At 36.5% G+C, this 27,933-nt stretch overlaps 1 protein-coding gene across 5 annotated transcripts in view; it reads left to right on the top strand.

The window, feature by feature from the left end:
* LOC130244242 (nesprin-1-like) overlaps positions 1-27,933 on the top strand; it is a 197,194-nt gene that overhangs the window by 165,083 nt on the left and 4,178 nt on the right. For 2 of the 5 annotated variants that reach the window (XM_056476573.1, XM_056476576.1), the window contains 12 exons: positions 546-683; positions 1,050-1,241; positions 3,049-3,376; positions 6,564-6,632; positions 10,330-10,472; positions 12,924-13,050; positions 13,262-13,473; positions 15,288-15,488; positions 16,937-17,065; positions 17,157-17,369; positions 20,456-20,548; positions 25,092-25,150. In XM_056476573.1, the coding sequence (XP_056332548.1) occupies positions 546-683; positions 1,050-1,241; positions 3,049-3,376; positions 6,564-6,632; positions 10,330-10,472; positions 12,924-13,050; positions 13,262-13,473; positions 15,288-15,488; positions 16,937-17,065; positions 17,157-17,369; positions 20,456-20,548; positions 25,092-25,150 (1,904 nt within the window). The remainder of the gene's footprint in view (positions 1-545; positions 684-1,049; positions 1,242-3,048; positions 3,377-6,563; positions 6,633-10,329; positions 10,473-12,923; positions 13,051-13,261; positions 13,474-15,287; positions 15,489-16,936; positions 17,066-17,156; positions 17,370-20,455; positions 20,549-25,091; positions 25,151-27,933) is intronic. The other 3 variants (XM_056476574.1, XM_056476575.1, XM_056476577.1) reach the window with 2 other exon arrangements.

Consider the following 27,933-nt stretch of genomic DNA (forward strand, 5'->3'; position numbering starts at 1 on the left):
CAATTTCTGGTGGACGTGTACAAGAAGGATGAGTATCTGAAACCTACAACAAAACATACCCTAAGTAATGTATTTCAGATTCACAATAATGTAGACAGCGCCCTCTAGAGGATTTATCATCTGAAATGTGCAACGAACCCGGAGCAACTTCTCAACTTAAGCAGACATTAGTCATTATTTAAATGTTATTTTACATAAAAAGTATAAACAATTAAATAAAAACTAAGTATTGTACTAGTAATATATTGTGAGTTAAAAAAATGTGAGAGATTTAGATTATTGGTTGAATTGACCTATTATTGTTATTAGCAATATTATTGAATATATGCAAAACATTTAATATATATTAATTTACTGATTAATAAAAGCTTTTATGTACTTTTTTAAACAAATATTTATTAATTCTTATTAATTTCACTTATTTACATAATTCTGCATTATGTACTTAATGTAATTAAATCTGGAATTTGGTAAATGTGTGATAAATACAAGTGTGTAGTTAATCCTATTTGAATGAGTTTATATGTTTGTTTTGTCTCCTGCAGCACTTTATCAGTCAGAGAGAGGAGTTTGAGACGGCGCGGGACTGTATTCTGGTCTGGCTGACAGAGATGGACCTGCAGCTCACCAACATCGAGCATTTCTCTGAGTGTGACGTCCAGGCCAAAATCAAACAGCTTAGGGTGAGTCTCTTGCCTTTACAATTGCACATCTGCTCCATGTGCCTTTTCTTAAAGGGATAGCGTAATGAAGTTTGATGGCTCACTCGCCATGCGCAGACTAAAGCATGTAAACTCTGCACAGCTTACAGTATGTGTCTCGTTAATATGAGTGAAAAAGTAGTCTGATTCAAGCATGTACACTGTCATTTCTTGTTCTTGATTTTCTGTTGACTTCTATAGTAGAAAAAAAACGCTACGGGAGTCAATCGTTTCCTGTTTCATACATTCTTCAAAATATCTTCTTTTGTGTTTAATGGAAACTAAAATGGATATTAAATGGTGACAGAACTTTCATCTTTTTTTGGTGAATTTTTTTGTGCTCTGCAGGCATTCCAGCAGGAGATCACACTGAACACGGGCAAGATCGACCACATTTTCCAGCAGGGTGAAGCTCTTCTGGAGAAAAGTGAGCCAATCGACGCTGCTGTGATCGAGGAGGAGCTGGAGGAGCTGCAGAGATACTGCCAGGAGGTGTTTGGACGTGTGGAACGATACTACAAGAAACTTATCCGGTTACCGGTATGTTAAGTGATCGGATGGTTATATTTTACTGAGTAAACATGGGGTTCTTTTGCTTTCTTTTTCCATTCATTTCATTTTATTATTTATTTTTATTACATGTTATGTATTTTTGTTTGTCTTTGTGTAGTTATTTTAGATATTTATTTATTTATTGATTACTTCATAATTGTTTTATAATGACTTTCATTCAATAGTTTTATTCTTTTAGTTATTCATTAATTCTAATTAGTGGGTGTTATTCTTTTTATTTTGTGCCTTTATTGTTTATTAACCTTTTTTGCTTAGTTTTTAGATTTTCATTCATTCATTTTTTGATTAATCCAATTATTTATTTATTCTTTCTTTCATCTTTTTTTCGTTCGGTTATTCATTAATTGTAATGTATTCCTACATTGTTTTTAAAAAGTCTTTGTTTCTATTCATTTCATTTTTTTATTTATTATGATGCGTCTTATTTATTTATTTACCTTTTTGTGTAGTTATTTTAGAGATTCATTCATTTAGTCATTATTAATTCATTATTTAATTCAAATTTTTTATTAATTCAGATATTCTTTCATTTACATTTATTCATTAATTTAAAATTCTTTGTTTAGGCAGGTGCTATTTTATTGATTTTTAAAACTGAAGTGTACATTTTATATAACTTCAATATTCAGGTATTCAACTATATAAAAATATAAACTATTTTTTGTTATTTTTTATTTATTTGGTTGTAAATTGAAAAGGTATCTACATTTTTATTCATTTTTTATTTTTTATTCATTTAAAAACCATTAACATAGTTTGTTACAACATAGTTGTACTTTTAATCAATTATTATTATTATTATTATTATTTTTATTATTATTATTTAGGTTATTATTTTTTATTCATTAACTCATTCAGTCATTTAAGCTGTTGTTTATTAATTTATTTTAATTCATTATTTGTTTATTCACATATTCATTTAATTTTGTTCGTTTTTCATGTATTTAATTAAAAATATATTTAATCTAGTTTAAACATTTGAGTCAAAGTTTCAGTTACAGTAGTATTCATTTCATTTTTTTATTTGATTGCTTTTTTGGTATAAGTGTCTTCGTTTTTTTTAACGTTTTTGTGTAGTTCCTTAGACATTCATTCATTCATTTAATGATTCATTAATTTATTTATTCTTTATTTGCTTTATTTATTTCATTTTTTTAATTCATTTAGTTATTGTATCTTATTGTAAGTTATTAGATCCAAATGTATAGTTGAAGTTCTTTTTAGAGAACTGTATAGTTGAAGAATTTCTTTTTCAAATATTTCCCAAATGATGTTTAAAAGAGCAAGGAATTTTTCACAGTATTTCCTATAATATTTTTTCTTCTGGAGAAAGTCTTATTTGTTTTATTTTGGCTAGAATAAAAAAGTTTTTAATGTTTTTTTTAAAAAACATTTTAAGATCAATATTATTAGCAAATTGTCAATTGTCAATTGTACAGAACAAATCATCATAATGCAATGACTTGCCTAATTACCCTAACTTGCCTAATTCACCTAGTTAAGCCTTTAATTAGCTGTTTAAGCTGTATATTAGTATCTTGAAAAATATCTAGTCAAATATTATTTACTGTCATCATGGCAAAGATAAAATAAATCAGTTATTAGAAATGAGTTATTAAAACTTTTATGTTTAAAAATGTGTTGAAAAAAATCTTCAAGTTAAACAGAAATTGGGGAAAAACATACACAAGGGGTCTAATAATTCTGACTTCTACTATATATACATTTTTTAAGTTTCAGTAACTGACACTTCTTATCGTCTTTTTTTTCCCAGTTGACGGACGATGAGCATGACATCTCGTTCTCAGACCGGGAGTTTGATCTGGATGAAGGTGCTGACGTGTCCAGCTTCCCCTGGAGCGAGCGTTTGGGAGACGGTTTTCTGTCTCCTCTGCCGTCCTCTAGCCGATCTGCTCCGCTGCGGGCCGAACGCTCGGGTCGGGACACTCCGGCCAGCGTCGACTCCATCCCACTGGAGTGGGACCACGATTACGACCTGAGCCGTGGTCTGGAGAGCGCCAGCAGGGCCCTGTCCTCCTCTGAAACAGGAGATCAGGCAGAGGATGATGGGTACCTGCAGGGCTCAGCATCTGCACTCTCAGGTCAGTGGGAGCTTTTATTGTGAATTAAACAGAAAAAAGAAGCTGGACAGTTGAAGTCAAAATTATTTGCCCTCCTGTGAATTTTTTTTTCTTCTTCAAATATTTCCCAAATGATTTTTAACAGAGCAAGAAATTTTCACAGTATTTCCTAAAATGTTTTTTCTTCTGGAGAAATTTTTATTTGTTTTATTTCGGCTAGAATAAAAGCGTTTTTTATTATTTAATTATTAAGTTTTTAAAAACCATTTTAAGGTCAATATTATTAGCTCCGTTAAGCAATATTTTCCATTGTCTTCAAAACAAACCATTAATATACAATGACTTGCCTAATTAACCTAGTTAAGCCTTTAAATGTCACTTTAAGCTATATAGAAGTGTCTTGAAAAATATCTAGTCAAATATTATTTACTGTCATCATGGCAAAGATAAAATAAATCAGTTATTAGAAATGAGTTATTAAAACTATTATGTTTAGAAATGTGTTGAAAAAAAATCTTCTTTAAGTTAAACAGAAATTAGGGAAAAATATATAGAGGGAGGCTAATAATTCAGGAGGGCTCATAATTCTGACTTCAACTTTATGTAGAGATGCGCTGATCAAGATGCCTGATTCTAATTGATGATTTTTTACAAACAAATTGGCAGATTTTCTTTCCTTCTTTGGTTTTAAATCAAGTCACTTATATTTTATGTACGTTTATGTAAGAAATAAATGTAAACACTTCAGAAATGAAAAGACCTTCACTTTGTTTTTTATTTAAATTGCTTTAATATAAAAATAATGCACAATATTCGATCTTTGCCACTATTTTCACAAGTTTCTGGTTAAAAAAACACTGTTGGTACTGATTTCTTGTCAGTTGATCGGTGCATTCTCTAGGGGAATTTGCGAAAAAAAATTGAGAAATTGATTCTGCATTGATTCTGAATGCATCTCTATTCTCTCTTGATTGGATTCTGAATGTTTCTAACAGCAGATGGCACTGTGTGCTTTACACAGTACACTGCCTACATCCAATAACTTAGAAATATCTCTTAAACCTAAAATAATCATTAATAATGATTAATGATTATAGAACACCGCCTGCTTTTAAAACCTATCTTAGAGCACCATCTGCTGTTACAAACTCACCTAGAGTGCCATTTGCTGTTAAAAACTAGCCTAGAGCACCATCTCCTTATAAAAGCTAGCCTAGAGCACCATCTGCTGTTAAAAACTAGCCTGGAATGCCATCTGCTGTTAAAAACTAGCATAGAGCCTAGAACGCCCTCTGCTGTTAAAATGTAGCCTAGAGCGCCGACTGCTTTTGAAAACTAGCCTAGAGTGCCGTTGGCTGTTATAAAGTAGCCTAGAGTGCTATCTGCTGTTAAAAACTAGCCTAGAGTGTCATCTGCTGTTATAAAAGACTAGCCTAGAACACCATCTGCTGTTACAAACAAGCCCAGAGAGCCATCTGCTGTTTAAAACTAGCATACAGCACCATCTGCTGTAAAAAACTAGCCTAGAGCGTCATTAGCTTTTAAAAACTAGCCTAGCGTGCCGCCTGCTGTTAAAAACAAGAATAGAGCACTATCCTGCTGTTAAAAACTAGCCCCGATCAACGTCTGCTCTTAAAAACTAGCCTAGAGCTCAATCTGCTGTTAAAACTAGCCTAGAACACCATCTGCTGTTAAAAACTAGCCTAGAACACCATCTGCTGTTAAAAACTAGCCTAGAGTGCCATCTGCTGTTAAAAACTAGCATAGAGCCTAGAACGCATCTGCTGTTAAAATGTAGCCCAGATCAACGTCTGCTCTTAAAAACTAGCCTAGAGCTCCATCTGCTGTTAAAACTAGCCTAGAACACCATCTGCTGTTAAAAACTAGCCTAGCACGCCATCTGCTGTTAAAAACTAGCCTAGAACAACATCTGCTGTTAAAAACTAGCCTAGAACACCATCTGCTGTTAAAAACAAGCCTAGAGCGCCATCTGCTGTTAACTAGCCTAGAGCACAATCTGCTGAGAAAACTAAAGTGCAGGCTGCTCTGGTGCTCAGCCTAGAGCGTCATCTGCTGTTAAAAAACTAGCTTAGAGTGCCATCTGCTGTTAAAAACTAGCCTAGAGCGCCATCTGCTGTTAAAAACTAGCCTAGAACACCATCTGCTGTTAAAAACTAGCCTAGAGCACCATCTGCTGTTAAAAACTAGCCTAGAACACCATCTGCTGTTAAAAACTAGCCTAGAGTGCCATCTGCTGTTAAAAACTAGCATGGAGCCTAGAACGCATCTGCTGTTAAAATGTAGCCCAGATCAACGTCTGCTCTTAAAAACTAGCCTAGGGCTCCATCTGCTGTTAAAACTAGCCTTGAACACCATCTGCTGTTAAAAACTAGCCTAGCGCGCCATCTGCTGTTAAAAACTAGCCTAGAACACCATCTGCTGTTAAAAACAAGCCTAGAGCGCCATCTGCTGTTAACTAGCCTAGAGCACAATCTGCTGAGAAAACTAAAGTGTAGGCTGCTCTGGTGCTCAGCCTAGAGTGTCATCTGCTGTTAAAAAACTAGCCTAGAGTGCCATCTGTGGTTAAAAACTAGCCTAGAGCGCCATCTGCTGTTAAAAACTAGCCTAGAGTGCCATCTGCGGTTAAAAACTGCCTAGAGCACCATCTGCTGTTAAAAACTAGCCTAGAGCTCCATCTGCTGTTAAAACTAGCCTAGAGCTCCATCTGCTGTTAAAACTAGCCTAGAACACCATCTGCTGTTAAAAACTAGCCTAGAGCGCCATCTGCTCTTAAAAACTAGCCCAGAGCTCCATCTGCTGTTAAAACTAGCCTAGAACACCATCTGCTGTTAAAAACTAGCCTAGAGCGCCATCTGCTGTTAACTAGCCAAGAGCACAATCTGCTGAGAAAACTAGAGTGCAGGCTGCTCTGGTGCTCAGCCTAGAGCGCCATCTGCTGTTAAAAAACTAGCCTAGAGCGCCATCTGCTGTTAAAAAAAGCTTAAAGCTCAAATTCATTTCAAGAGAGAATAGCAATGCATTTGAAAAATTGCATTTGTTTAAACAGAATTAATACAGAATTGACTTCTCTTACAATTTCTCGAAACATGTTTCATATATCCTGAATCTGATGGTTATACCAACAGATTTTAGTGTGGTTCAGCAGTCAGTCATGTTTGTTTTGTATGCATATATATGTTTCTTTCAGATGTTGTGATTCCAGAGAGTCCTGAGGCATTTCTAAAACTTACTGAGCAAACTCTGAGATCCAGCGCTGGTAGGCAACAGAAATCTGGGACTCATTTACTAGTCTGTTGCCTGATCTTTAGTTTCTACTCACAACCCAAATCAAAGCACAGTCAGCTGTGTTTCTAACCCTTCTCTTTTGATTTGTGTTGCTTCACATGGTTTAATCAGTTTTGCAGTGTTTGCATGTCGTGTCACAGGTTGATGCCCACTCTGAGTTCACTCTGGTCTTTGTCCATGGTTTCTAATGCTTTTGGATTTCCCAGTCAACAGCATTACTCACAGTATTTTACAATCAGAGCAAACTGAATTACAAAAAAATGCTAATAAATATAGAATTAAATGATGTGGCTAATCAATTTAAATAATAGTGGTTGCCTGATATGTGATTAATAGCCAGCGGCGATATATAGGATAATATCTAGAGGTCATTCATTCATTCATTCATTCATTTTACTTCGGCTTAGTCCCTTACTTATCAGGGGTCGCCATAGGGGAATGAACCGTCAACTATTCCAGCATATGTTTTACGCAGCCTTCCAGCTGCAACCCAGTACTGAGAAACACCCATATATTCTCTTATTCACACACACACTCATACACTACGGCCAATTTAATGTATCCAATTCACTTATAGCGCATGTGTTTGGACAGTGGGGTAAACCGGAGCACCTGGAGGAAACCCACACCAACACGGGGAGAACATGCAAACTCCACACAGAAATGCCCACTGACCCAGCCGGGACTAGAACCAGTGACCTTGCTGTGAGGCAACAGTGCTAACCATTGAGCCACCGTGCCTCCTTATCTAGAGGTCAAATAGCCTAAAACACATATTTCATAAAAACATATTACGGTTGAATTTCACTTTGAAATTAACGATTTTTTTTTTCAAAGTGAAATTCAACTTTAATGTTTTCATGAAGTGTTTTTTTTGTAACGAATAATGAATTTTTGACTATTAGTATTTTTAATTTAACATTATTGTCTTGACAGTTATATAAATTTCTTGTCAAATTTCTAGATTTAGTTTTGTAGTTACAGTAATTATCATTGCTGTTTAATGCAATAAAGCATATAGTATTTCTTGGATTAATTAATTAATTAATTCATAATTTATTTTCTTCTGCTTTTCCGGGGCCGGGTCGCGGGGGTAACAGTCTCAGGAGATAGCCCTAGACTTCCCTCTCCCCAGACACTTCCTCCAGCTGCTCTCCAGCTGGCGTTCCCAGGCCAGTCGAAAGACTGAAGCTGCGTCCCAAATTGCATACTTATGCACTATTCTACGTCATTTTGTAGTATAAATAGTGTAAGTAGTGCGTTGACACTGAAAATTCTAAAAATAATAAGTGCATTTTATTTACTCTGATGATGCACTCGTTTAGCCGGTAAAATGAAGTGTGGAATGACGGACACTTCACGCCCTCAACGACCGCAGGTTTGCTCATGTAGTGGAAGGGGCGGAGCTATCGGACACACATGTTGGATAACTTTATTTATTTTGGATGGTGAAAGCAAAATTCTCCTACGAGAGTGATTATAGCGCCTCCTGATGGTGAATGCGGTTATACTCATGGCAGGGATTATTTGATAGTTTGGTCATTTATTTCACTGATTTGGCAACCGTCAGAGCATACTTGCCAACATTTGACTGAAAATCGGAGAGGCAGGGGGGTTATGTTGAGGCGGAAGGGTGGCATGCTGGAAATTATGAAAGGAGTGGGGGGGGGGGGGGGGGGGGGGCAGGTTAAATTCCAGGAGTTTTCCAGGAGACAGAACTTAACGGGAGATGGGTCTGAAATACGGGAGACATTTAAAATAGATGCAGCTATAGTCTCTCCAGCGTGTCATGGGTCTTCCCCAAGGCATCCTCCTGGTGGGACATGCCTGGAACACCTTCATAGCTAGGCGTCCAGGAGACATCAAAAACAGATGCCCGAGCCACCTCAGCTGACTTCTCTCGATGTGTAGGAGCAGCGACTTTACTCCGAGCTTCTCCCGGATACCAGAGCTCCTCACCCTATCTGTAAGGGTACGTCCTGCCACCCTGCGAAGGATTGGCATTTTGGCCGCTTGTATCCGAGAACTTGTCCTTTTGGTCATGACCTAAAGCTCATGGCCATTGGTGAAAGTAGGAACGTAGATTGACCAGAAAATCGAGAGTTTTGCCTTTTGGCTCAGCTCCTTTACCACAATGGACTGGTACATCGACCGCATTACTGCTGCCACTGCACTGGCCAGCCAACTTTTCTCAAGAAGCACCATCGCCTCGGATTTGGAGGTGCTGATTGTCATCCCAACCGAGTCACACTCAGCAGCAAACTGCCCCAGTGCATGCTGAAGGTCCATGTCCGATGAACCCAACAAAACAACATCATCTGCGAATAACAGAGATGAAACGAGCACAGGATTCGGGGAGCACAGGATTTCATCTATTATTCTTGGATTAGTTTAATACTTTAATACTATTTAAGTACTATTATAGTATAAGTATTTTATTTCTAAACTTACTATAAATGTATAATTGTATTCTTTACCTTTAGTAAGTATTGTACTTACAACGTTGTTTATATAATATTTATATTTTATTGAATTTCTGCTTTACTTTAACCAAAAATAAAAGTTTCCTTTTCATTAATTCAAATCACATAAAGGATATATTTACAGTTGAAGTCAGAATTATTAGCCCCCCTTTGAATTTTTTTTTTTTTTTCGTTTTTAAATATTTCCCAAATTATGTTTAACAGAGCAAAGAAATTTTCACAGTATGTCTGATAATATTTTTTCTTCTGGAGAAAGTCTTATTTGTTTTATTTCAGCTAGAATAAAAGAAGTTTTCAATTTTTTATAAACCATTTTAAGGTCAAAATTATTAGCTTCTTTAAGCTATTAATTTTTTTCGATAGTCTTCTAAACAAACCATCATTCTACAATAACTTTCCTAATTACCCTAACCTGCCTAGTTAACCTAATTAACCTAGTTAAGCCTTTAAATGTCACTTTAAGCTGAATACAAGTGTCTTGAAAAATATCTAGTCAAATATTATTTACTGTCATCATGACAAAGATAAAAAAAATCAGTTATTAGAAATTAGTTATTAAAACTATTACTGTATGTTTAGAAATGTGTTGAAAAAATCTTCGCTCTGTTAAACAAAAATTGGGAAAAAAAAAAAAAAACAGTGGGACTAATAATTCAAGGGGGCTAATAATCCTGACTTCAACTGTATATATGCTACACATATTTAATATTTTTGCACTACAGTAAAGACAGCTTCATATTACTGTACGTCAAGGTCAGTTCTTTGGGGAAGTGTTTTTTAAATGCCATGAAAATATGATCAAGAGCTGTCTGAAAATCTCAAGTATCAGCCAATTATTCAGCCAATCACTATCAAATCTTCATTAATGCCCGACCAAAGGCATCATTACAAATGCAAAAATAATAAATGAACGTGAACAATCTTAATCATGTTCAGTGCAACATTATTATAGCAATGCCATCCTGAAGAGCATTTCATATATGAACTCTGATTGTAATCTGCTTTGACTAATGATAAATTGTGTTAGAAGCACACAGTATGTTTGACTAATGAAAGAGCAGTGTAGTAATGTGCATCTCTTAACATTCACTGCATCAGGCCTGAGAACATCAACACGGGTCAGCCACGTGCAGAGGCAGCTTCAGTTGTTTCTGCATTGATATCTGTTCTGCTGTTCCTCTGCAGGTGACGCTGGATCTCTGGAGACTCACATCCGACAGCTGGATAAAGCTCTGAACACCAGCTGTTTCCACCTGCAGCAGACGGAGAACATCATACGCAGCCGAACACCCACCGGCCCCGAGCTGGACGCCACATACATGGGTTATGTGAGTGACAGTCCTGTATGAGTATGTTATGCTGAGTTTACACTAGGCATGGGCTGGTATAAGATTCTGATGGTATGATAACCTTGATTAAAAACATCACGGTATTGTGATCACTGCTCTAAAATATGTTCTTTAAACATGGCTGGTTTTCAGTCTACTTTTTTGCCATTGAACACAAGATATTTTATTTTAAGAAACTACTTTGTAACAATAAACATGCCATTCTGCTGCCTTGATTTCTTTACAACTTGAAAAGGCATCTTTGAATATCTTTCTTTTCTTTGGATATAAAGTAAAGCCACTACACTGTTCAGGTCTATAGCATGCTTGGATGTTGGTGTATAAACGATTTGTTTTTCAGATGTTTCCTGAATCGTGGGCTAACCAGTAGCTTTGGTTATGGAGGGTCCTTTTCTGCTGGCGAAACTGTTTTCCTAAAAAATGAAATAAAATAGCCGTAAACAAACAAAACACATTAAAAAATGACATATACAGTAGCAACGGTATAACAGAACATTTTTTGCGGTTTTAAAACCTTGACTTTTCCAAACCATGGTAAACCTTGAAACCGGTTCTCGTCCCATATCTAATCACACCAAATGTTAATCATTGCATCACTTGCTCTCGATTACTAGTAGGATGTTTTTTGCCACACACGTTTTCCACTTGAGTTTAATTTTTTGTAGGATTGAGGTAGATGTCATTCATTTACGCTGACTTTGTGAGTAATCTACTTACACAAATATTACAGTTGAAGTCTGACTTATTAGCTCTCCTGTATATTTTTTTTTACAATTTCTGTTTGATAGAAATATTTTTTTCAACATATTTCTAAACAGGATAGTTTTAATAACTCATTTCTTATCACTGATTTATTTTATCTTTATAATGAAGAGAGTACTTAATATTGTACTGTATATCTTTCAATATACTAGTATTCAACTTAAAGTGACATTTAAAGGCTAAACTAGGTTAATAAGGCAAGTCAGGGTATTTAGACAAGCCATTGTTTAAAGATGTAGGCAATCCCAAAACAAAATATTGCTTAAGGGGGCTCATAATATCGATAAATTAATAATATTCTATTAAAAAATCTCAAAACTGCTTTTATTCTAGCCAAAATAAAACAAATAAGACTTTCTTTAGAAGAAAAAATATTATAGGAAATACTGTGAAAAATTCCTTCCTCTGTTAAACGTCATTTGCGAAATACAGTATTTGAAAAAGAATTTAATGTTAACCCAACGTTAGTGTAACCCAACTATACTTACAGTGAAATATGCATAATGCTTTGCACAAATTATGGGAGCAACTTGTTAAATTGTGAACAATCAATAAAGTAGTTTTTAAAACTGAGTAAAGTCAGATGTCATTATTCTCCTCACAGGTCATCCATTCAAAGTCAGAAATTAATAAAATTACTTTCATTTTATAACCACAATAACTCACAAGTACACTTTCTTACAGCAATATCATAAACATATATTTAATTATGAAATTATTAACCCTCCTATGAAATATGAATTATTTTTCAAATATTTCCCAAATTATGTTAAAACGAGTGCAATTTTTCAACATGTTTTTAAATTTAACAACTTATTTCTATAAACTAAGTTATTTTGTTTGTGATGGTACAGTACATAATATTTTAACGGTTCCAGAAACCAAGTAAAACAAAAACAAAAAGCAAAAAATAAAATAAACAAGTGAATAAGAATGTGGTAAAATCTGAAAACGTGGTAAAAACCAGGCGGGCGCGAGGGCTGTTTTTTTCTGAATTGCTTTTGAAAACACTGTTGGTTAAGTTTAGGGAAGTAGGTGGGCGGGTCAGTCTGTGCTTTTTAAAAAAACTATTGGTTGGGTGTAGGGAGGAGGGCGGTTAGAGTTATTGGTCGGTCAGTCAGTCAGTCAACAGCAGCCTCTGGTGGATTTGTGCGAGAACAGCAGGCGCGAATGACACTCGCGAGAGAAATTTGAGATCTGAAAAAGCGTACACAGCAGCCTCTGGTGGATTTGCAAAAACAAAACCTGCAAAAAAAAACGTAGCTCCTGGGACGTATTTGGCGCTCTCCAGAAATGTATGCAGGGGTACGTATCAATAATGAGCCTGAGTTGTAAACTAAAGAAAAATTTTACTTTCTCCAAGAGAAAAATTTTAAAGAAAATACTGTGAAAATGTTCTTGCTCTGTTAAACATCACGTGGGAAATATTTGAAAAAGAATTTTAATTTCAATGGAGGGCTAATAATTTTGTCTTCAACTGTACCCCTCACTGTGTATGAGGATTATTTGTAGCACAAACTTATTATTATTAAAATTTATATGAATAGAACTTCCTCAAACTGGAAGTGCAACCCATAATTTGAAACGCAGTCATAAAGAAAAAGGTGAATATGTTAGTTTGAATAAGAATGCATATGTTAACCTTTTTCCTAAATTTTAATCTTTCAGATGCGGCTTCTTGAAGAATGTCGTGGCAGTATTGATGCTGTAAAGCGGGTAGGATTTGAGCTGAAAGATGAGGACGACAAGATATCAGGCTTCGTCAATCCCAACAGCTCAGAGTCCCAGACATCAGGTTAAAAAAACCATATCACATACTGAGCCATTCACATGAATACATGCAATTTTTCAAACTAATACATGTTGTACTGTACAGCACAGTACATCCGATATCAGATTGGATGTGTGGAAATAAATAATTGGAAATATCAATAAAAATTCGAAATTGAAGTGTCAGTCACAGTCATGCAGGCCTCAGGATGTTGTCATGTGTGTGTGTTGTGCAGGAGTAATCGAGCGCTGGGAGCTGCTGCAGGCTCAGGCTCTCAGTAAAGAGATGCGCATGAAGCAGAACATGCAGCAGTGGCAGCAATTTAACTCGGACCTGAGCAGCATCTGCAGCTGGCTGGACCAGACAGAAGAAGAGCTGCAGCAGGAGCGGGGACTGGACCTCGGCACAGACATACACACCATCGAGTTGCGCATCAAGAAGCTCAAGGTCTGACACTACTGTGGCATTACTTTTAAAGTCCCACTGAAATCAAACTTAAACATTTTGGGGTGATATATATATTAGATGTCAGTTTTAAGGATATCTATAAGCTAGTGTGCTCCAAAACAGTGACAAAATTCACATTTAACAGATATAAACATCCAGAGCTTGCAGTTTGTCACTTCTGCCTAAATCACCTCATAATTTTCATTAAATATTCTGGCCAATCAACTGCTCTCTAGTATCTGACATGCCCCACCCCGTTCAAGATGCTTCTCATTTAATAGTGAAACGCTATTGGCTGTTTTTAAAAAGGGGAGGAGCTACTCTCTCCCAACCTGTCATCATGTTTCAGTTGAGTTTACATCAAAAACATTGAATAAAAAATTCAGATTTCAAAGCACCTAACAGGAGCTTTAACACATTGTTTACACTGAGCTGTACAGTTTAGTACAATACAGTACGATTCGGTACAGATTACCCTTTACAACTTACCTTTTAGCAGTCCCACAAGTCATAAAGATTTCTGGAATATCATGGAATTTTAAAAGGTCTATTGCAGACATTGAAAGTCAGGGGATTCGATTTCTAGTTTGTCCAAGTCATAGAATATCAGAGGATTTTGTCATTTAAAATTTTACTTTCAATTTATCTATATTTAATTGCAATTTTATTCACCTTTTTAGCCTATATTAGGAGACATGAAAGAATTAAAAATATAGACTTGGACTATGGACTATGGACCAATTACTATTAAGTTTTGATATTTTTGGTCACATATTTAGTCACATACTTATTGTCTTAGATTTATGTAAACAAAACATTAATTAATCATTAATTACAAATAATTTTGTCTGCTCTACGTCATTGGTCATGGAAATTCAGCTTTTTAGTCAGGGAAAATTTGGAAAAAGTCAGGGAATTTGACATTTGGTTTAGAGTGGGAACTTTGTTGGTAGGCATGTGTATACCAGAACCGCATGGGCTATTGCCATACTGTATCATGTCCGTGCATGCTCAGTTTTCCTATTTCAAATGTAGACAAGTGGCAAGTGCATGAAAATGGAGAAAGGGAAGCAGTGCATGCTTTCCACATGTTTAGATGCAACAGTTGAATGATTACAGTTTGGTATTTTGATACTTTTGATAGTGGAAATGGAAATAAATGTTTACTGTATTGTTCTCTAACTAAAACCGTACCACTCAGTGGAAATGAGCCAATAGCTAGTGTGTAGCAAAGACAACAATTGGTATTTAGAAGACACTGGCATTTAAAACTTGCAGACTGGTTCAACAATGGATGTTTCTACGAAAACACTGAGCAAAATGTGAAAGTGTGCTTCACACAGGTGAGGGGTCTGGACAGACCACCTGTAGGAAACACACTCTTTCCTCTCCATATGCACCAGACACGTTCTTATAAACACTTCATTACAAGGATCTAATAATAATATTATTAATAATAAAAAATAACTAAACTGACTTCTTTCCAGTGCCGGGTTGTGGCTGGAAAGGCATCAGCTACTTTAAACATATGCTGGATAAGTTGGTGGTTCATTCCGCTGTGGTGACCCCTGATAATTAAAGGGACTAAGCCGAAGGAAAATGAATGAATAAACTAACTTAGATTTGGCATCTATAACTTAGAATAGGCATTAATATATAGCTGCTCTCTAGTGATTTGAAGTGCTTTTGTAAGTACCTTTAGATTAAAGCATCTGCGAATAGTAATAAATTTAAGCTGTATAGAAATTTAAACCAAATACATTACCCAAAAGCACCAATTGACCCTTTTCTCTGTTGTCTTTGGCTTGACGCAGGAGCTGCAGAAAGCTCTGGATAAACGTAAGGCCATCGTTCTGTCCATAAACCTCTGCAGTGCTGAGTTTGTGCAGTCAGACAGCGAGGAGGCTCAAGACCTGCAGCGGCGGCTGAAGGAGATGAACAACCGCTGGGAGAAACTCAGCAGCTCACTGGACGAGTGGAGGACTGCGCTCCAGCATGCACTCATGCAGTGCCAGGCAAGAAACACCTAAACAAGAGCCCATGCCGAAGCTTTTATAGAGGTGTGCGGTAAAAGCGCCATCCTGCTGTTAAAAACTAGCTTAGAACGCCGTCTGCTATTAAAAACTAGCCTAGAGCGCCATCTGTTGTTAAAAACAAGTTTAGAGTCCCGTCTGCTGTTAAATACTAGCTCAGATCATCGTCTGCTGTTAAATTCTAGCTCAGAGTGCCGCTAAAAACAATTCAAGAGTGCCATTCTGCAGTTAAAACCAAGCCTAGACCGCCGTCTGCTGTTAAAAACTAGCTCAGAGTGCCGTCTGCCATTAAAAACAATCCAAGAGTGCCATACTGCTGTTAATAACTAGCCCAGAGTGCAATCTGCAGTTGAAAACTAGCATGGAGCACTACCCTGCTGTTACAAGCTAGCTCAGAGCACTATCCTGCAGTTAAAACTAGCCTAGAGCATTGTCTGCAGTTAAAAACTAGCCTAGAGCATTGTCTGCTGTTAAAAACTAGCCTAGAGCACCATTCTGCCATTAAAAACTAGCCTAAAGCGCTGTCTGCTGTTAAAACTAGCCTAGAGCACCATTCTGCCATTAAAAACTAGCCTAAAGCGCTGTCTGCTGTTAAAACTAGCCTAGAGTGCTGTCTGCTGTTAAAAACTAGAGCGTTGTCTGCTGTTAAATACTAGCGTAGAGTACCAGCTGCTGTTAAAAACTAGCCTAGAGCATTGTCTGTTGTTAAAAACTAGCTTAGAACGCTATCTGCTGTTAAAAACTAGCCTAGAGCACTATCATGTTGTTAAAAACTGGCTTTTAGAGTGCCATCTGCTGTTAAAAACTAGTCTAGAGTGTTGTCTGCTGTTAAAAACTAGCCTAGAGCGTCATCTGCTGTTATAAAACATAGCATAGAGCATAGAGCGTTGTCTACTGTTAAATCTAGCCTAGAGTGCCATTGGCTGTTAAAAAAGTAGCCTAGACTAGCCTAGAGTGCCATCTGCTGTTAAAACACTAGTCTAGGGTGTTGTCTGCTGTTAAAAACTAGCCTAGAGCGCCATCTGCTGTTAAAAACTTGCCTAAAGCATCATGTGCTGTTAAAACCTAGCCTAGAGTGCCATCTGCAGTTAAAAACTAGCGTAGAAAACAGTTAAAAACTAGCGTAGAGCATTGTCTGTTGTTAAAAACTAGCCTAGAGCGCTAACCTGCTATTAAAAACTAGCCTAGAGCACCTTCTTGCAGTTAATAACTAGCCTAGAGCACCTTCTTGCACTGTTAAAAACTAGCTTAGAGTGCCATGTGCTGTTAAATGCTGTTAAAAGCTCAGAATTGATTCAAATGGGCAGATTGATGCATTTGGAAAATCTCAGAATGGTTTTTTTACCACATCTCTAGAATATGATGCAGGATGGTGTAATTGCTTGGGTGCTAAATTCATAAAAGCGTCCAATGTTTGTCCTAATCTTCAGGATTTCCATGAGATGAGTCACGGTCTGCTTCTGTGGCTGGAGAACATCGATCGCAGGAGGAACGAGATCATCCCGATTGACCACACTCAGGACAGCGACACCCTACAGGAGCATCACAAAACCCTGCTGGTAAATTATTTCACTTGACTTTTTTCTATTGTACAGCATTTGGGTTACACCTTGCATGGTTTGTTTCGCTCCAACGCTCTTTGTTCCTCAGCAAATCCGGCGGGAGCTGCTGGACACACAGGTGAAGGTGGCGTCTCTGCAGGACATGTCCCTTCAGCTGCTGGTTCACTCGGAGGGCAGCGACTGTCTGGAGGCCAAAGAGAAGGTGCATGTGATCGGGAACAGACTCAAACTGTTGCTGAAGGGGGTGACCAGAGACATCCGAGAACTACAGAAGACCCTGGACATCAGCAGCAGTCAACAGGTCCCTCATTGGCAACACTATAAACACAAATCATACTAATGCAAGCAAATATATTAATCCAAATCTGTTTAATGCGGAGACTCTTAAAGGTCCTGTGAAATTAAAATAAAGTTTCTTAGATGTTAGTATCAGTATGTTAGTTTATGGATATCGATAAGCTAGTGGGCTCCAAAACAGTGACAAAATTTACATTTAGAAGATATAAAACTGATATTAACATCTAAAGCTTGCAGTTCGTCACTGCTGTCTAAATGGATCTACAATTTTTTTCATGTTACCTCAAACTTCAGTTTCTTATTAAATCTTGACCAATCAAATGCTCTTTAGTATCTGACATGCCCCGCCTCTTCAAGACCCTTCTCATTTGATGCGCTTGAGCTCAACTACTCTCACTGGCAGAGCCATGATAAAACAAAACGCTATTGGCTTATTTTAAAAGAGGAGGGGCTACTCTGTGTCCCACCCTTTCTTCATATTTTACTTGAGATTACATCAAACACATACCTGTCAACTTTGGGATGTGAAAATAATGGATATGCCCACCATAACAGCCGCCACCCTCCCAAAAACAAATCCCCAAAATACTAAATGTGTTTTTCTGGAGCTGTTTCATTGTAGATATGCAGTTAAACAGTCAGTAATATGTTTTATTATTATTATTTACAAAAGAAAAAATAAATAGTATACATTAGCAGCAAATAAATTAGCAAACAGTTCAGCTTATTAAAATTAATAGCTACTATAAAGAAATAGAATCAAGTTATCAAATCTCAATCTTTACTGTATAACTTACACGTTCTGATTAAAGAGCCGCGAATGAATCTCTTATTTATTTAGATTTTTTGTTTGATTACATTAAATAATGGGTGTCACTTTAAAAATGCAACACATCCAACGTTATAATCAAAGCATTCGATTGCTTTCCTAACTTTTTATGCTCATTTAGGACAAAATTAGTTGTGTTTGAAAAAACCCACTAAGATGGACATCTTTAGATGTTGTTATTATTATTATTAATGTGTTCGTGTCTGTTCAAACATGCACCCAAAACCCAGACTTTTGCTCAGCTTCAAATCGCGTGTACAGAATCCGTTTGGGAAACAGCGTCTATTTATCACTATGGAGTGCGTCAGCTGACAGTCACGCACCGCTATATGACTTTGTTTTTGAGTTTTGAGGACTGCATAGGAGGGGTGATGGCACCTGTAATGAAAAGGAAGGGAATCGCGCCGTTTTTAGATTTATTTCAAAGTGTTTTCATGCCTAAATAAAACGAAAGCACAGAACAGACTCACATTTAAGAGCAAGGGGCGTCCCCTGGTGGTTCAGCGGTATGGGTCGCGTATAGGGAGGATCAGATCTTTAATGTTTATTGCCACTCTTCATAGATAGATTGAAAATACGGGAGAATCCCTTTACAGGATGATAGCAGGATAGAACTGTAAAATACGGGAGAATCCCAGGAAAAACGTGAGGGTTGACAGGTATGATCAAACATTGAATAAAAACTGCACATTTCAAAGCACTTCGCGGGGGATTTAGGCTTAGAAATGCATGCAGTTTTTTGACCAGTATGGTAGTTCAAGGTAGAAATAATTAGTATTCTTTCATATTTTGAAATTTTAATAAAATAACAATGCTAGAAAAAATATATATACACATTTAGGGAAAAAAGGGAATTATTGATATGTGCTTTTATTTTAACAAAGACATTAAATAAAAAAAAAACAGGTCAAAATGACTGCCTGGATACTTTTAGTGTTAAGAGACGACTTAAAATACTCTGTTTTCCTGGATTTATGATTTATAATTATGTATAATTGTGAAATGTAACTTTTATTTTATTTAGTAAACTACATATGACATTTCACTGCAGAGTTCATTTAAAACATCTAAAATAACATTATAAATAAATAAATTTTATGAATAATTCAAAATTTCATGCCTGTTTATGTTCATTTTTATACAATACCACATTATCGTTTTAATACAAGACCAGTGTTTTACCTTTAGAAGAGTTATTTATATTATATAATATTTATAATATTTGGTAGAATAACCCTGATTTTCAATCATAACAAATACAAACATTAATTATTTTGTACCAATTGACATTTTCTGGAAATAAAATTCTCTAAATGATAATAATTTTATTTGAAATTCGAATAAAACAATACAACTATTATTAGTATTTTACTAAAACCGAAACCGTATAAATATAAAACATACAAAATATAGCATATAATGTACATGCATAATAATGTGATGTCATAGATAGACAGACAGACAGACAGACAGTCAGTCGGATAGATAGATAGATAGATAGACAGACAGACGGACGGACGGACGGACGGACGGACGGACGGACGGACGGACGGACGGACGGACGGACGGACGGACGGACGGATGGATGGATGGATAGACGGACAGATAGATAGTTGGATGGATGGATGGATGGATGGATGGACGGACGGACGGACGAACGGACGAATGAACGAACGGATAGATAGATAGATAGTTGGATGGATTGTCGGATAGATAGATGGATGGATGGATAGATTGACGGACAGACAGATAGATAGATAGTTGGATAGATAGATAGATAGATAGATAGATAGATAGATAGATAGATAGATAGATAGATAGATAGATAGATAGATAGATAGATAGATAGATAGATAGATAGATAGATAGATAGATAGATAGATAGATAGATAGATAGATAGATAGATAGACAGACGGATGGATGGATGGATAGACGGACGGACAGACGAACAGATAGATAGTTGGATGGACGGACGGACGGACGGACGGACGGACGAACGAACGGATAGATAGATAGATTGTTGGATGGATTGTCGGATAGATAGATAGATGGATGGATGGATGGATAGATTGACGGACAGACAGATAGATAGATAGATAGATAGTTGGATGGATTGTCAGATAGATAGATAGATAGATAGATAGATAGATAGATAGATAGATAGATAGATAGATAGATAGATAGATCATTACACATAGCACATGCCTGATGTACAAGACTAATCTTCATCTCAGTTTAAGGTCTGTCTCTCTCTGTGCAGGATTTGTCATCTTGGTCATCTGCTGATGATCTGGATACATCTGGATCTCTGAGCCCCGTGTCTGGACGCAGCACACCGAGCCGCCAGCGACCGGTAACACTTCACCCCTTCACAGATCACTGTCCGCTGTCACACTAAGGCGGATGTCTGACAGTCTTCCTCAAACTCCAAAAACACACTAGAAACACCTTATTAGTAGATTTGTTCTGAGATCCTCCAAAACGTAGGAGCCCTTAATCCCAGCATGCTCTCTTCTAATGCAAGAGCTGAATCAGTACTGGAGATGTGATTCATCCCTTGTTGTCTTTCCACATCCTGGTGATTGATCCAAATGCAACTAGTAAAGTCCAGTTTTACAAAGCAACTAGTCTCACCCATACCACACCCCTGAATTCTGGCTTGGTTTGGTTCCTCTGCTCATTTTTCCACATTCATGTTTATTCTAGATTCACACACTGTAGTTTTCAAGGAATACTGGTTCTGTGGGGAAAAAATCTAATAAAAGAAATACAGGTCCAGGTCATATTTAACCTATATATGATATTTTTATTTTTGCAAGGAGACCTTTGCTTTCTTTTATATTTTTAATTAGTCATTTACCATTTTGCTTGCTCTTTTCATATTTATTCATTCATTTGTATATTTATACATTATACAACGTTAAACAAACAACTCATCACAGGAATACAATGATTTTAAATTGCATCAACTTTTGAAAAAAAGATCTTATGATCAAAAAGGTCATGGTAACATGTTTTTATGTTACTAAAATTTATTTTAATAAGTTAATCGGGTGGTGACACGGTGGCTCAGTGGTTAACACTGTCATCTCACAGCAAGAAGTTGGCATTTCTGTGTGGAGTTTGCATGTTCTCCCCATGTTGGCGGTGCTCCAGTTTCCCCCACAGTCCAAAGACATGCGGTATAGGAGAATTGAATAAACTAAATTATGCATGAGTGTGTATGGGTGTTTCCCAGTTCTGGGTTGCAGCTGGAAGGGCATCCACTGTGTAAAACATACGCCGGAATAGTTGGTGGTTAATTCTGTGGCGATCCTTGATGAATAAAGGGACTAAGCTGAAGGAAAATGAATGAATGAATGAATGAATGAATAATTGTTCACTTAATCAGGTTTCAACTTTAGTTTTTAAGTTATAAATATGTTAACGTGAAGTCAGGTTATTTGAGGCAAGTTTAAATTGCTTAAATATATTGACTTAGTAGTTAACTTAGTTAGTAGGTATATAGTTATATTAACTTAGTAGTAAAACATGTTTACAGTGTATGAAAACAATTAATAATTTGTTTATTAAAATGTAATTTTTTTTGTTTATTAAATGTTATATATTATTTTGATAGATCATATATATATATATATATATATATATATATATATATATATATATATATATATATATATATATATATATATATATATATTATGATATATAATATAGATAATATGGTGTTTCCCAGTGATGGGTTGCAGCTGTGTAAAACATATGTGCTGTGGCGCTGTGGCGACCCCAGATTAATAAAGGAACTAAGCCGAAAAGAAAATGAATGAATGAATTTAGATAATATGCAGCATATATTTTGATAAATTATGATGTAATAATTATAGGGTATATATAATCATATGGCTTAATAGTATATATATTTTTTTGGTACCAATTTGATTAATTTGATGCCACTTTTATGATTAGTTATTAGAATTAAATTTTTAGGATAAATTATGCTTATCGATGTAATTTCAGAATGAAACTAATAATAATATTAATAATAATGCTGATTTTTATGTAATGCTTTACTTTATCGGTGAAATATAATCTGTGACTTGTTCTTAATAAACTCAGGCCCTGTCCACATAATCACGGGTATTTTCAAAACTGCACTTTTTTTTTTACATGTTTTTTTCTGTTTGTCAACACGGAAATGGAGTATCAGGTGACTGAATCCGACACTTTCTGAAAACTCCAGGCAGGGTGAAGAAACAACCAGAGTTTTTACCTTTATGATGTTAGTGAGCATGCTATTTTCTCCGTTCTGGTAGCCAAACATGGCTGTGTTCAACCCAAATACAAAAAATGCGAATGCAAATGCGAATTGCTTATGTTTGCAGCAAACACATTGCACATTCTGTTCTCTTGTTTGCACTGACTGGTATGCAATGTACTCGTGCAAACACTTAAAGGTTTATTTGATTCATTTAGTCTGGAAGGCTCTAAAAGTGTGCGTCCGCGACCGAAATTCAACCTCCGGTGGACAGAAGCTGCCTCTGAAATGAGACACAGATTCAGAGTTCCACATGAGGTGGTTATTAATAAGCAAATAACATAAACATTAGGTGAGCAAGTTACAACAAGACGAGATTTGCAGTGATAAGTGATAAGTGATAATTTGGGTGTTTTCACCAGACGAAACACAACAGAAATTCAAACACAGCCATTCAGAGGCACAGAATAGTGCACTTACTGCACTTCAACGATTTGGGAAGGTTTATAATCTAATAAATACATATTAAACCTCTTTAACATTATCAAATATAGATGCTGAATTATTAATGTGTGTTGATTTGTATTGAGTAACAGTTTTAAAGTTCAATTTCAAGCGGTTTATTTTATTTTCAAGATCTGCTGCTGCTTTCAGTAGTATGGGAATAAATGTCACGCAAAAAGACATTCAAACTCACATTGTTAGTATTTAACACTAAATAAAGCACATGAGGTTTATCTGAGGTGGTCGTTGTCAGTTTATCCTGTTGTTCAGCTGCAAGAAATAGAAGCTGCTTCTAAAATCTAAGTTTCAGGTGTTGGTTAGGTCAAAAAATCCTTTCAATCTAGAAAATATTACCTCTATTGCGTGCCGTTGCTTTTATTTAGAACACTACTTAAAGGGCCATGAAACCCCCATTTCAGCAGGGTGTTTTCACACCTCTAGTTTGGAAAAAGTCAGGAAAGTGGGTGTGTCTAGCTCTGTTTAGGTGGGAGTGTCAGGGGAGGGAAAGAGGGAAACAAACACAGACGCAGAATAGAAAGACAGTGACTGTGGAATGTTAGATACCGCACATCGTATAAGAGAAAAAAACCTCCGCATTTCTCTGTAACTTAGATGCACTCGGTAGGTTGCGTCAGAGAGCAGTTGGTGTGGACTATTCTGTCACAAAATGCGGTGAAAATCCTACACGACGGTAATAGTTTGATTGCGGTGTTTACATGTTTACACTCTGAGAGCAGCACTTACAGCGGATCTTTCAGTCCATAATATTGCAGTGATATTAACATACAGTAAACTGAGGGACTTAGAAATCATTTTGACTAAGGTATGTCTTTAAAAACTGAAAGAGTATTGCTGACGATACAAACTAACTTTGCCATCTGAATAAACAAAGAAAGACCACTGATCGCTTACTTACCAAATCTGTAGAGACAGTACAATAAACACCAATTGGAGCCGCGTCTTTTTGTAAAAGGAGACGAGAAGCAAATCGGGATTTTTACCATTTCCAGATGCGAAAAGCTCCCGGGTAAAAAATGTTCCGAACAAACGTATTTCTGCCACGTCTCGCGTGCACTGTAATCCACACGTAAGTCCAGCGGCGCTCTCAGAGCGGGGAAATGAAAACAAAACCCTCATTGCCGCACATTTAAAAACGCAACACTGACAACCAGTGTCTCCAAACAGTTCTTGTTCTTCCACTTGTTTTGGCAACACAACGTGGCGTCTCTCTGCCGTCTGAACACTGTTTCAGGTAAAAACAGTCTTCGAAACTATCATGCATATTAATAAAGCTGCACCGCATACACAATAGAGCGCGCTGATTGGTTTGAACCAAGTCTTACTCATGAATTAATGCCGCACGCTCAGTCACAACGTCACAATGTACTCCCAGGTACAGACGTCCAGTCTACACGCTGGAATGCATGCAAGTATCTAATCGCTGTGACTCGGCTTCAAAAATTCGTTTCAAACTGGAAGAACGAAAGACAGTGACTTTGGACAGTTTTGGCTCGAAGTAACGCAAAAACAACCAGTTTTCACTTTTTTGTGTAATATATGTGTCCTAATAGTGTTTTTAGCAGCATGGTACACATATATGACTGTCAACAGCTCAAAAAATGTGTTTTGGTGTTTCTTGACCCTTTAAATCAGCCTTTGTTGATATCGGTATCCTGCTCCAGAGGTGCAATACCTAGTTCAACCACTGGGTGTCAAACTTACACACTGCACCTTTATTTCTACATTTAGTGTGAACTCAGCATTAAAGTGTCATTATCTCTGCCTCTTGGTTCGCCGTGCCCTTAACATGCATCAGTGTGTTTTTGCATCATCATGTGGACGGAGATTCAAAAATCAAAAGCGGAGAAACCTCAGTTTATTAAAATCCCCGTGTACATGTGGACATGGCCTCAGTTGGTAAATCATTCTCTAAAATGACCATATCATAAAGCATCCGGTTCTGAGACTCACGAAGAACCAGTTTCTTTGTCTCCATAGGAGTGCTGTCACCCCCTCATTTGATTCTGTTGGTGCTCTTCTTTTTTTACTTTTGGTTTCTTTCATCGGTAGCTTTGTCTTTATTTGCCTGGACTGAAACATTCTTTCTTTCTTTTACCCCCCTGTTCATTGCAAACAGCCACGGGGCAAAAGTAGTGTGTCAGAGCCCGGAGCCTGTGTGAGCAGTCCACTTCACAGGTACCTTTCTCCTGGTTTCTAGATCAGCAGCAAGATAATGGAAGACCAATGCAGAGACTTCCATCATCTTCTGTGATTCTAGACGCTGCTCGGGTTAGGGAGCTCAGATAGACACTACTGAGGGAGCTCAGGCATCAGGCCGAAGCCTCACAGCGCAGCTAGCTTTGTGTCGTTTTTTTCTTTCAGCTGATACTTGGCTGTAAATATGGATTCGCTAGGCTGCTTGCCGCTAATTTTTTTTCTTGTCTATCCAGCAAGCGTCTGCAATGAACAATCTCGGCAATGGTTTCTCTTTCTCTTCTTCTCTCTCTGGTGTGTCACATCTGCTCTTTCACCAACTAATCAATCATCTTTTCCCTCTTCCTCCAATCTGCCATACTATACATGCAGTTTGATGACATGCTAGAGAAATAATACTGTGCAATACATTAAACATGCAGTAACATGTTCCAGAATAAAAACAAAAAACAGTTGTTTACCATGATCTTCCAGCAGTAGAGATGTTATTGATCATCACTTTATTGAATCAAAGTAGTCACATTAAATCATTATTACATGGTGATTTTTAACTAAAGCAGTGTTTCTCTAACACATTCCTGGAGGATCACCAACACTGCGGCTTCATCCAAATCGCCTACTGCTCAGTAGGTACTGCGTTTGAATCTAAATGTACTACTCCACCATTAGAACAGTGCTTTTATACAGTATGAAGGCGAGCAGTATGAATGGAACTCGAATATACTACATCCGCCATTTTGTCATAATCACGTGACCTACCCGTGCCAGTTGTCGCTTCATTCCAATTCATGAATTCTCACACAGGGAATCATGGGATAGGGTAGCATGCATGGGATGCATACTTCAGAATCTTGCCAGAAGTAGTAGGTCATCCGGGTACTTCTCGCATACTGTTTTTTGAATGTATTCGGACATACTACTCGGCTCGCATACTGTTTTTAGAGTACTATATAGTATGGAAGTATGTGATTTTGGATTCAGCCTGCATGTTTTGTATGTCTCCTTTGTCTGTCACACCTATTACAGGTCTTTCAGTCTCTGCTGATGAGCTAAATCTGGTGTGTTTGGTGAAGGAGACATGGGCTGTGTCTAAAATTGCGAACTTCCATCGTATCGTACGTAGAAATGCAGTATGCAAGCCAAGTAGTATGTTCAAATTCATATAATTCTAAAATCAGTATGTGAGAAATAACCCGGATGACCTACTATTTCCGGCGAGATTCTGAAGTGTGCATCCGATGCACGCTATGCTATCCCATGATGCCCTGTGAGAGAATTCATAGATGAGAGTGAAGCGACGCAACTGCCGCAGGTAGGTCACGTGATTATGACAAAATGGCGGATGTAGTACGTCCGACTTCCATTCATACCACTCACATTCATACTGTATAGAAGCACTTCTCTAACGGCCGAGTAGTACATTTAAATTCAAATGCAGTACCTACTGAGTTGTAGGCGATTTCGGACACAGCCATGGAAATGTGCAGAGCTGGTGGTCCTCTAGGAATGTGGTTGAGAAACACTAATCTAATGCGTTGTGGTAAAGTAGAGCTATTATTAGTCTGTTTATAAGTGAGATGTGAGTCTTGTTCTAGAACACAGTGGTGATTTTATAGATTTTATCTTTGAGGGATCCAACATATACAGTCATAACAAAAGTATTAGCTCTCCTGTGAAATTTAAATTCTTTTACATATGCTGTATAAGAGGGCAAGGATATTTTGTACGGTGTTTTGCTATTATATTTTTCCTCTAGAGAAACTCTTATTTCTTTTGGTTTGGCTAAAATAAAATAGAAAAAATAATGCTAACTAAATCATTTTAATACCAGCTTCAATATTATTAACCCTCTTTAAGAAATTATTATTATTATTATTATTATTATTATTATTATTATTATTATTATTATTATTATTTGTGGATTGGCTACAAAACAAACCATTGTTGTTCAGTGACTTAATTCAGCCATTTTGCCTACAGTAGTAACCTTTATATTGCACTTTAAGCTGAATATTGCTATCTTAAATATATATATATATATATATATATATATATATATATATATATATATATATATATATATATATATATATATATATATATATATATATATATATATATATATATATTTTTTTTTTTTTTTTTTTTTATAGATTTTAATTTCATTAATTTATAGATGTAATACAGTATGTCTGTATTTTGAATTACCAACATCTACACATCTTTTGTTACACAGTTAGACATGTTAACACAGCCATATGCAGGTGGTGATGAGTAAGTTACATAATGAACCAAAGCTCATCACAAACAACTTTTCCCACAAGCAGAAAAGTGTATCAGTATAGAAGGTGCTCGGTGTCATTCACACAGCTACTAAACACCAGTATGGTAACACGAATAAAATTAAAGTCATGAAATAAACACTGTTTATCAACATTAGATGTAACATAAATCTCTAATGTACATAACTGATGGGGAAACAACTAAAAAGATCCATAGTAATGTCAACAAAAAGCATAAAAAGTGATGTGCCATGCAGGGAATTCTGGGAAAGTAAATTACGGTTATTCGCCGTATATATTAAGCAAACATACCTTACAAACACACCGGATTTTACTTTTTATGTTTTTTTACAGTTGAAATCACGGCCATTTTTTACAGTGTATGAGGGATCCAACATATACAGTCATAACAAAATGATTAGCCTTCCTGTGAAAGTTTAATTCTTTAAAAACAAATCTCATCTGCTGTTTAAGAGGGCAAGG

This window comes from Danio aesculapii, chromosome 17 (genome assembly GCF_903798145.1).
Source record: "Danio aesculapii chromosome 17, fDanAes4.1, whole genome shotgun sequence".
Classification (NCBI taxonomy): domain Eukaryota; kingdom Metazoa; phylum Chordata; class Actinopteri; order Cypriniformes; family Danionidae; genus Danio; species Danio aesculapii.